This window comes from Geospiza fortis, unplaced genomic scaffold (genome assembly GCF_000277835.1).
Source record: "Geospiza fortis unplaced genomic scaffold, GeoFor_1.0 scaffold32, whole genome shotgun sequence".
Lineage (NCBI taxonomy): Eukaryota > Metazoa > Chordata > Aves > Passeriformes > Thraupidae > Geospiza > Geospiza fortis.
The window spans coordinates 392321-403545 of NW_005054428.1; the positions used below are offsets into that span (position 1 = coordinate 392321).

General features: G+C 55.4%; 1 protein-coding gene across 1 annotated transcript in view; it reads left to right on the forward strand.

Moving 5' to 3' along the window:
- PTPRU (protein tyrosine phosphatase receptor type U) overlaps positions 1–11225 on the forward strand; it is a 41288-nt gene that overhangs the window by 13576 nt on the left and 16487 nt on the right. The window contains 9 exon segments of the mRNA XM_014309431.2: positions 415–517; positions 627–900; positions 2511–2547; positions 3135–3273; positions 4878–4907; positions 5841–5998; positions 8178–8368; positions 9562–9634; positions 9774–9850. Of these exon segments, the coding sequence (XP_014164906.1) occupies positions 415–517; positions 627–900; positions 2511–2547; positions 3135–3273; positions 4878–4907; positions 5841–5998; positions 8178–8368; positions 9562–9634; positions 9774–9850 (1082 nt within the window).

The following is an 11225-nucleotide window of genomic DNA, read 5'->3' on the forward strand; positions in this document are numbered from 1 at the left end:
GGGGACCATAAGGTTATGCCAGGCATGAGAGGGCCCCCCACCTTGGTCTGGAAGTGCTGCTGGGCTGGCTCAGGTGTGCTTCTGCCGTGGGGTGGGGGAAGCTCACACTGTGCCAGTGATTCTGACTGGTGCTATTCTTGGGCACATCTCAAGACTGGAGCATTTGGGTCCTGCTGAGGTTGGATCCCAGTCTTGGTTTCTTCCCCTCTGCCAGACTGGTGTTGGTAACCTCCCTTGTGCACACCCAGGGGTCATCTCTCAACTCTTGTTCAAGACATGGAGAGATTTTTTACTTTATTTGCAATAATTCATATGACACCACTGGGTGATGCCTTGCCCTGGGCAAAGCTGCTCATGCCTCAGTTTCCCCCTAAGCCAGGGGAGCCCCAGGACTGACCCCAGCTCCTATTGCAGCTCCCACCTTTGACTACGGGGACATGCCATCACCACTGAGCGAGTCAGAGAGCACCATCACGGTGCTACTGCGGCCGGCACAGGGCAGAGGGGCTCCCATCAGGTAGGTCGGGGCTGCAGGAGCGTGAGACCCCAAAATGGGGTGATACAGCAGGGTCCAAGGATGGGCAGGACCGTTCTTCCCAAAACTAACCTGTGCCTGGCCCTCACAGCACCTATCAGGTCATTGTGGAGGAGGAGCGGCCCAAGAAGCTGAAGCGGGAGCTGGGGGGGCAGGAGTGCTTCCCGGTGCCGCTCACCTTCGACGATGCCGTGTCCCGCGGCTCCGTGCACTACTTCGGGGCAGAGCTGCCCCCCAGCAGCCTCACTGAGGCCAAGCCCTTCACCGTGGGGGACAACCAGACCTACAGTGGCTAATGGAACCCCCCCCTGGAGCCCAAGAAGGCCTATCTCATCTACTTTCAGGCCATGAGCAACCTCAAAGGGGTGAGTAGCCCTGGCATCCTACTCCAGCCAGGGGCTGGACCAGGTGAGGGCAGGCTAGGGTCTGGGGCTTGGTAAAAATGGGACTACTTTTAGATTGCCCTCCCCTGGATCACCTCTGGGTGCACCGCTGATGTCCTGCCAGGGGCAGTTGGTGCTCCGGGCCACCCTTATGGCATGTTGAGATGATGGGTGGGTGTCCTGCTCCAGCACCCCTGGTGATGCCTGTCCCCATCCCCATGCCGATACTGGGGGTGGATTAGTCTGATTTCCCCCACCCACTGCAGTACCAGCCAGGACACCAACAAGCACCAGCACAGGGGAGCCCCTATTCCTGGGGCTGCTCCTGGTTTGGAGAAGGACTTTGGGCAGCCAGAGCTGTGTGTCACTGCTGGGACCCAGCGCTGGCAGGATGGCCAGTCCCAGCTCCAGAGAACTCCTGGGAGCTCCCGGGCTGCCCTTCGCTCCCTGCTGCTGCCAGTTCCCTCTGTGGAGCTGCACCCCCTGCACCCCCGGGCTGATTTCTCCAAGTCACCGGCAGGACCACCGAGACCCTGTGGGGACCCTTCTCGGCATCATCTGCTGCAGCAGCTCCTATCTGACCCTTGGGAGCATCCTCATCCTGCACATCTCTGTCCTGCTGGGAAGTGGTTACTGAGTCCTTTTCTTTGCTCCGGGATCATTCACACCTCGCTGCTTCGTTGTAATTAGAGCTGAGAGGGACAGGGAGAGTCCTGGCTCTGGCTCCCTCGGCACTGCTGGGTGATTACTGGTGTCTGATGCTGTGTTACATCTTTCCTGCTGGGAGGTAGTGGATTTATCCCAGTGGCCATCAGATGTTGGAAAAACGCTGGATCATAGCTGGGGTTTTTCATGGGTTTTGTGCCAGATGAAGCAAGAAGCAGGAGAAGGAAAAGCTGGAGATCTCAAGGAGAGCAGTGCTGTAGCTGGCCCTGCCCTGGGCATGCGGCATGGGCAGGTCTTGGGCCGAAGGTGGATGGAGCACATTGGTGCCTGGTGCCTTGAGAGACTGGAGGATGCTTGGAGAAGACAATACTGCCAACGTGGTGCTTTTTATTTTGCAACAGAAGTTGGATGCATGGAAAAATGGAATATTTTAGCTGAACCCATCCCTAGACTGCAAATGTTAAAACTATTGGAGACTTAAGCTGGAACCTCATGGCAACCTTGGCAGCAGATGCAGAGCTGGAGTTTGAAACTTTGACTGATGGAAGACAAGCCCATGAAGCTCTGGATGACGACCTGGGAGTGTTTCAGCTGTAGTTGGTGGCACATTGGTGACGTGGCTTGGCTGTGTCTGCTGGGTTCTCCACGCTCTTGAGCTTCACCATCCACTCTGTGCCAGGAGCTGTGGCTCTGGCTAGACCTGGGAATGCTGGGGACAGATCATTCAGCAGCATCTCTTGGGCTGTGGGTTCCCAGGAGCTCTTTGGGAGCTGCAGCACAAATCACCCATGGACTCCCTCAATTTGGGGGCCAAAGCACCAATGGACCAGCCCTGTGCCCACCCGGCCTCGCTTGGGTGAGAGTGGGGGGTGGAGCCGCTGGGAAGCTCATCCAGCACTGACGCCCCCCAATTTTTACCTCCATAGGAGACTCGGCTGAACTGTGTCCGGATCGCTCGCAAAGGTGAGCCCTCCCTTTGCCCTGACCCCACCGAGGCTGCGGCTCCGGCCCCATGGCTGCTGCGGCCCCATGGCTGCTCTAGCTCCAGCCCCACGGCAGCTCCAGCGGTTGGGGCTCTGCCGGTGGGCTGGGACCAGCACTGGCAGTGGTTGGGCTGCATGTGATGGGTTATTCCAGCTCCACCCCACACCCTTCTGTTTCCCACTCTCTTTGGCGTCTGGGGTTTTTCCCTTGGTTGAATTTTCCTTCTTAATGCTGTTACCATGGTGGAGGTGGGGCTGGAATGGTGGTGTTGGATGCTGAATCCAGAGATGGATGATCTTACGTGGGGTGTGATGAAAGGTGCACAAAGGGACTGTCCCACCTCACTGGAACTGAGAGAGGGACTTGTCCATGGTTATAGTGTGGCATTGCAGAGCCCTGTAGCATCTTGGTTGAATGACTTGTGTTCATGGAGAAACGAGCATCCCATGGGACAAATCCCTATGTTTTCATGCCTGATATTGCTAATCCCCCTGGAGTGGAATGTGGTGGGTGCTCACAGCACCCTCATCTATCCACCCCTCCTGCCTGTCCCTGTCCCCTGGCAGCTGCCTGCAAAGAGAGCAAGCGTCCCCTGGAGGTGTCCCAGCACTCGGAGGAGATGGGCCTGATCCTGGGGATCTGTGCTGGAGGGCTCATCATCCTGATTATCCTGCTGGGAGCCATCATCGTCGCCATAAGGAAAGGGTAAGGAGACCTGCGCTGGTGGCTGGTGCTTGTACTGGTGAGGATTCAGCTACGCTGGGCAGGCTCCAGATGCTCCCTCGAGCTGAGTCTCCATGTGCCTGTGTATCTCACTGGGCACAGAGCCCCCATGCTCTGTGACACCAGGCATGGCAGGGCACATTGGGGACTGAGCAGCAAGGTCCTGGGGATGTCCCTACTCCCTCTGCAGCTTTGTTCCACTGTCCCTCTCCCCCATATTTTATGGTTTTTGATTCTTTTCCTGCTGGTTCTTGGCTTTGTGCTGTTCTGGTGATCCTGCATGGATGGAAATGTTTCTGGCCCATGCCCGAGCCCTGCACCGGTGCTGAGCCCAGCTGTCCCCATCCCACCAGCTCTTCCCTGCCAACAGCAGCCATGGCATGTTGTTGAGATGAGATGCTGCCTCTGGGCTTCCCTGCTGCCTTGGCCAGGCCAGCAGGAGCACATCCAGCATGGATGTGGCCGTGGCCATTGTAGGGGGCTGGCACTGGGGGAGCTCATGGGATGGGAGGAGGGTGAGGGCTTTTCAGGACACTCATCCCCGGGAGCACTGGGCATGTGGCCGCTGCTTTTGACAAGGCAGCAATGCCCTGGAAAAGTGGCTGCTTCTGTGCAGGGCTTGAGGCAGCACCGGGCCGGGGGGGCTCTCAGAGCTGGGATAAAGGACAGCAATTAAACACAGGGCTTGGGAGGATGGAGCAAAGTACGTGAACAGCCAAAGGGAGAGAAAAACAGCAGGGTAGAGCCTCAGCCCCTTAAATCTGCAAAGCTCTTTATGGCTGCGTGTACCCTGGAAGGATCCTTGTGGATTTACATTGCTGGAAGAGCAGGGCTGTAGCATCTCTGCGTCCTTTGAGGTGTGGGGCTGGCTCATAGCTTCATTGGCTCCTTCCCTGATGGAGCAGATGCCAGCAGCACTGATGTGTTTCGGGGAGTGATGCTGTGGGTGGGAAGCTGTGAGTGTGGCTGCTGCATTCCCATTGTCGGTGCTGCCAGGCAGGATGAGGAGGAGCAGCTCTGCTTCGGCATCCCAGGATGAACCTGTTGAAGGATAAACCAGAGCCACAAATTAGATCTGGTGCTGTGAAGCCTGAATTTGGGGCTGTTGGGAAGCTGGGATGAGCTCATAAATCTTCTCCAGATTGCTTTGCTGTTGGAGAAACACTGATGTGGTGGAATGGAAATGCAGCCTTGGAATATGTTTGTCTCTAGTAAATGGTGTACTTGGAATGTGACATCCCAAGGCCATCTCCCCCTCTGGGCCCCTAACCAACAGCCTGGGGGAAAATCCCTACATTTGGAACATTGGTGTTGTTCACTCTTAAAAATTATGGAATAGCCTCTTGGACAAGGGTGCTGTGGACACCCACCACAAGTGTGGTCCCGCTGAGAGCCGGTGCTTGTGCTCTCCTGCCAGGATGTTGGCTCCTGCCTGGAATAAATAACCTGTGGGTGCCACAGGGGAGCCTGATTCCTCTATGGTGCATTGAATTTTCTGGCAGCTGACTTGCCCTGTAACCTCCCTTCCTAATAGTGGAGAAAAGCTGCTTGTGCAATTTCTGCTGTTCTCTTTGCACGCTTGCCAGGAGGAACTACTATTCTTACTCCTATTACCCGTAAGTAATTGTCATTCTCCTGCTTTACCCTCCTCCCGGCCACCCCCCTCACCCTGCTGCTGCAACAAGTCCTTATCTCTGCCAAGTGCATTTTAAGGGTCTCTTTGGATCAGGGAAAATAATGCTGCCGAGCTTGTTAGAGACAGAAGGCAGCGTAAAGGGGAAGGGTCAGCAACTCTGAGTTGAATTCTGGATTTTAGCAGTGCCTTGCAGTGTTCCAGCCCCACCACAGTGCTGACATGGGCTCAGATCTCCTGTTCATCCTTCTGGCTTAATCGCTGTTCTGGCTTTGGAGCCTGATGCTGCCTCTCAAAAATGTTCATTCGGGTTTCTTTAAATGACTTGAATTTGGGGTGCGAGGTTCTGTCCCAGTGAGAACTCCTGGGATTTCCCAGCATTTTCATTAGGTGCCTAAAGAGACCCTGCACGGGGGAAAAAGCCTCTGCAGTGGGTGCTGAGCATGGGTTTACTCAGGGGTGGTCCAGCCCATCCCTTGGGATGTATTTGGCCCCTGACATGGCTTTAAAATCACAGAATGATTTGGCTTGGAAGGGGCTTAAAGCTCATCTCATTCCAACCCTTGCCATGGGCAGGGACCCCTTCCACTAGCCTGGGGAACTTGGGGCTGGGGAGGGCTGGGGCTGATCTGTGTGATGGCTGGAGAGAGCATTTGACTGCACAAGGAGCACACCTGGCTGCCCAAGAGCAGGGGACAGGAGGGGACATTGAGGCTGAGCAGCTGGAGTTGCTGCAGCCAGCGAGGGATGCATGTGTGGCTGTGACTGGCTTGGGACAGCAGAGAACCAAAGTGTGATGACCACGCTGCTGCAAATAATCCATCCTGCTCCTGGAATAATCTAGTCCAGTTGCTTTGAGGGGACCTTAGAGCACCTGATGGTGAGTCCTGCTCTCTTCTGCTCCTCCCCACTGCAGGAAACCTGTGAATATGACCAAAGCCACCATAAACTACCGGCATGAGAAGACACACATGATGAGTGCCATTGACAGGAGCTTCACCGACCAGAGCACCCTGCAGGAGGACGAGCGCTTGGGGCTGTCCTTCATGGACACCCACGGCTACGGGAACAGAGGTGAGGCTGGGAGCCTGGCATCCCCTGTTCTCCTTCCACAACTCTGGAAACAGAGGTGAGGTTGGTAACCAGCATCCCCCTGCTCCCATCCCACAGCTGTGCCAACCAAGGTAAGGATGGGGACCCTGGCATCCCCCTGCTTCCTTCCAGCCACAAAGGTGCCCAATAACCCCAAAATATCACAGAAAGAGCCTGCCAGAGCTCAAGGAGTGTTTGGACTATGCTCTCAGGCACAGGGGGGTGGGGTTGTTGGAGTGTCTGTGCAGAGCCAGGAGTTGGACTCAGGGGTCTCTGTGGGTCCCTTTCAACTCAGGATATTCTGTGATTCTCTTGAAGGCTTGGTGTTACATCTGTTTTAGACTATGTGTGGCATAGCAGGTTCTTCCCTGCCCTGTGTAAATCTCCAAGGGCATGGATTTAATCTGTGTTGGAGCTTTTGCCACCATCCAGGCTGTGCTGAAGGGGAAGCTCTTGTGGGGAGCTGGACCTCTGTCTTCTCATGGAGATCTGAGTTGTGCCTGGGCCGGTTGAGGCCATTTGTGGGCTCAGGATCTGGCTGCAGCCCCCTGGAACTGGGTGAATATCACCTCCTGGTTTATGCTGAGGTTGGAAGCTTTCCCCCAGCCTTCCCCACACAGCCTGGGCATTGAAGGGTTAAAGAGCCCATGCGCTCCTATCAGAGGGAGACTGATAACTTCACACCCACCGGAGGATGTGTCTCCATGCTGATTTAGTTGTAAAATAACTCTTTGGCTGCCCCAGTTTCAGCCATATGCTAATAGCATCTGTTACAGTAGCTGCAAGATGCCGCCTGCACGTGGCTCTCCCGGGGACTGATGTGCTTCCTGCCATTGTCTCATGGATCATTAGAGCCCAGAGGGCAAACTTTTCCTCCTCTTAACACATCGAGCTAGGCTAGGTGTGTTTTTTCTTTGGTTGCTGTCATTGAAGCTCTCAAAGGCTGGTGGGGCCGAGCTGGGGAGCTCGGGCTGCCTGCCATGGCTGGGCAAGTCTCCATTGCCTGTGAACATCCTTAATTAACGAAGGGAAATTAATGACTTGGTGCCTGGTTGGTGGCTATTCCCCCCCACCCACTTCAGTTTCTGTGCATTTAAAAGAAAGTCACTGATCCTCATGGAAACCCCAGTGGTTCCTCAGCGTGTGGCTGTGGCCAGCACCTTGCAAATGCCAGCAATTAATGAATTCCTCTTTAATCCCAGCAGCTGATGAGCCCATTGGTCAGGTCACGGGGTGTGGAGGCACTCTCCTGGCTTGTCCTGTTGGTTCCCACTGCCAGAGGGCAGGGTTAGATGGGATATTGGGAAGGAAATCTTCCCTCTCAGGGTGGTGAGGCCCTGCCACAGGGTGCCCAGAGAAGCTGTGGCTGCCCCTGGATCCCTAGAAGGGTCCGAGGCCAGGTTGGACAGGGCTTGGAGCACACTGGGACAGTGGAAGGGGTTCCTGCCCATGGCAGGGGTGGCATTGGATGGGCTTTAAGGTCCCTTCCAACCCAAGCCATTCCATGGATCCCTGCCTGCCCATCTCTGGCAGTAGCTCAGAGTACCAGGTTTTGTGCAAACCCAAATTTTGGGATCTGATGTGCGAACTTGCCCTGACAAGCACAGGTGAGGTCTTGGCCTGGCTCTGCTGGTAATGACACAGCAAAGGCATAAACCAGGTAAATACTACACAGGCTCTCCATCAAAGCAGCAAGCTCCATTTGTGGCAGCATGAGGAGTCCAGTGCTGGTCTCTAGCAGTGAGGGAAATGAACTGTTAAGCTGTGCTGGAAACTTTGGCAAGGTGATTTTTCAACTTAGGATCTTGTGTGAATATTTGGGCATGGAGCTCTTGCTTGTCTGCATGGGAGCTCATTGTTCCAGCTGAGGGGAAATGAGGTTATTATCCCCTTATGGCCTTGCCCACTGATTTCTGATTGACCTGCTGAGGTCCTAAAAGGCTGTACTGGGCATTTTTGGCTTTGTGGTGTAGAAAAAACTCTGCAGAGAGCATGAGGGGATGGGATTGAGGGCTGGGCCCCTGGTGGTCCCCAGAGAGGGCGTGCAGCAGCCACATCTCCCGAGTATGTCTTCCCCAGCCCTCTGGGTGTGAGGAGGTGATGGGGATGCAGCCCAAGGTTTTGCTGCCCTGCTAGCCCCCGGTTGTCCCTCCCTGTGCAGGTGACCAGCGCAGCAGTGTGGTGAACGAGTCCAGCAGCCTGCTGGGGGGCTCCCCGCGGCGGCAGTGCGGCCGCAAGGGCTCCCCGTACCACACGGGGCAGCTGCACCCGGCCGTGCGCGTGGCCGACCTCCTGCAGCACATCAACCAGATGAAAACGGCCGAGGGCTACGGCTTCAAGCAGGAGTATGAGGTGGGGACAGCTTGTGCCAGCGTCTCAGGGGGAGCGGGGGGTAGGATGGATGGGGGGACATGGGTGGGATCCGTGCGAGGAGACGATGCTCTAGGTCTGGAGCTCTGGATGGGAGCTGGAGCTCACAGCTCTGGGCTGGCATTATCAGCATTGGGGTGTCCCTGAGTCAGGATTGAATGGCTGGTGCTGGCAGCTCTGGGTTATTTCTCAGCTTGAGCAGGTGCCTGAGATGAGACAAACCAGCCCGACCAGCCTTGTCTGCAGTGTACCATCCCAGCTCTCCTGCATGGGCCAGGGCTGCTCCTTCCTTTCCCTTTCCTTTCCCTGGGCATCACCGTGTCACCTTCTGCTCTCCAGCACACTTGGCCTGTGATAAGCATGGCCATAGCCTAAGAACAAGCAAATCCTCTGCAATCTGTCAGCTCCAAGACCATGAAGAAAGACACTGGGGAGAGGATGCTGTGGAGGGTGATGCCAGGGGGAGGGATTTCTTTCCCAAGAGTTGTTGGTGGCATCATGTCCATCCCAGCTGGCCAGGTCAGAGTACTTGTAACAGAGCAGGTTATTTCACAAGTCTCTGCCTCAGCACAGCCAGTGGGGTCATTTCCTAACTCTTCAGTGTCCCACAGGTCTGGAGATTGAAATTTCCCAGTGAAATTACTGTTTAATGCTCAGCTGTTTCAGGAGCAGGAGCTCTCCCCCCGCTTTTCACGCATTGGACAAACCAGGGCTTGCGATAATCATTAGTGCTCCTTGAAAAGCTGCTGTATGTTCTTGGAACTAGTCATTTGAAAGCACTCAGATATTATGGGAGGGGAGAAAACATGTAATTTCCTTCCACTTTCCACCTCTTACGCCAATCTATGAATGTCACTGTTATTACACACAAACCTGTTCTGTGCTGGGGAGAGAAAGGAGCTGGGGAGGTTTAGGAATAAAAAAAACTAGAACCAACCCTAGGAAAAAAAAAACAACCCAGGCAGTCTGTAATTTGCTGGAAAATGGGCTGTTTTGTGGATGTAACAGGAGTGTGTAGCTGGCAGAGTGTGCTGTGGAGGTGGAGATGAGGCTGCAGAAGCCAGGTGTTGGGGTGGAGGGACCACTCTGTCTGTCCTGCTCCCCAGGGAGCTTTTGGGGCTGGTGGACCCCCAGAATTCTGCGCTGAGCTTGAGATGTCCATCCTTTCCTTACAGAGTTTCTTTGAAGGCTGGGATGCTTCAAAGAAGAAAGACAAGACCAAAGGGAGACAGGATCATGTGTCCACATGTGAGTGCCCTTAGCAAAGGCTTAGACACCCCAAACACCTTCAGAATCCCACGTTCTGCAGATTCCTGGGCCAGAGTGATTGCCCAGGGTGGCCTGGTGGGTGAGCAGGCACTGATGGTTCCTTGTCCCCTTTCCCCAGATGACCGTCACCGCGTGAAGCTGCACCCACTGCTGGGGGACCCCAACTCCGACTACATCAATGCCAACTACATCGACGTAAGTGGGGACAGGGCCTGTGTCCCTGGGGCTCTGGGCTGCAACACGAACTTCCTGTGGCCTCTCAGGGTTTGTTCAGCAGCATTTGGAGGAGTTTGGACAGCCCAGGGTGGGCTGGTCAGTGCATCATGAAGGACCTGCCAGATTTATTTGTGTTCATCAGCAGTTTCTGCTTGTTGCATCTCTCTCTGCTCTGCTCTGTCCCTCCTTCTCATTCCTTCTCTGCTTTTCTATCCTCTTCCCCCTCACCTGCTCATGTGGCCGTGGATCTCCCTCTCCCTGGGTGGGGGATGCAGAGGTTGAGAGGAACAAGGGACCATCTGGGGCTCGCACTGGAGTACCCCTCGATGCTGCTGGTGTGTGTGAATCTGGGCAGAGCCCAGCCCTAGTGTCCTCTGAGAGCAGTGTTCCCAAGACGATGTCCCCTGCCACCTCCAGCGATGCTGAGACCAGAGCAGCTGCAGGAAGGCTCCAGCATCTCCTGGAAGCAGCAGCAAATCCCACTTTTCCCTCCTGCCCAGAGGGCGTTGTCTGTCAGTGTGGCCTGATCCCAGTGCCCAAGCAGTGTCCTTCAGCCTGTCCCTGTCCCCTGTGTCCTTTCTGCCCTGTCTCTCCATGGCCTGCCCCAGGGCAGGTGCTCTAACCCCTCTCTGCTCTGTGCCTCACTAATATCTCTGATCTTTTTCTCTCAAACCTGTGTCCCAATGGGATCGTTAAGATTCGGATTAACCGAGAAGTAAGTAGATTCTTTGCCCTCTCCTCCCTTCTCTGCTCCCATCTCCTGCCAGGCCTCACCCTGGGCAGTGTGGTCTAAATACCATCAGGGAGAGGCAGGCTGGGAAAATGTGTCCATAAACCTGGGAATGTCCAGGGAATGGGAAAGCAAGGTCTGTGTGGCACTGGGGCATGGAAAGCAGGGGCCGTGTGCTCTGAGAAGGGGTTGAATTTGACCCACAGCAATCCCCTGTGAAAAGACCCACAGGGGATGGAGAAGCCACTGTCACCTCCATGCATGTGGTGTGGTTTAACTCTGCTGGACCTGTGGCCAGGGGGCAGGACATTGTGTTCACAGTCCCTCTGGCAGTAGCCTGGCTGGAATGTGCTCTTTGGCATGTTCTTGTTAAGGGCTGAGCAGCTGGGATGAAGGAGGGGAGCGGGGCTGTGTCGCACCAGGTGGCTGCTGTGCAATGGGGGGGTCACTAATGGAGCTCTCCTGGCAGCAACGGCGTGGCAGCAGGAGCTGGAGTGGAGCTCATGGATCCCTCAAGGTGCTGATAAAGGATTTTGCAGACCAGGGGTGTGGGTTGGGCATTACATGAACCTCTTGTGGGATGCAAGAGATGCACCATCCCAGAACAGGCTGTGCTGAGTGTGG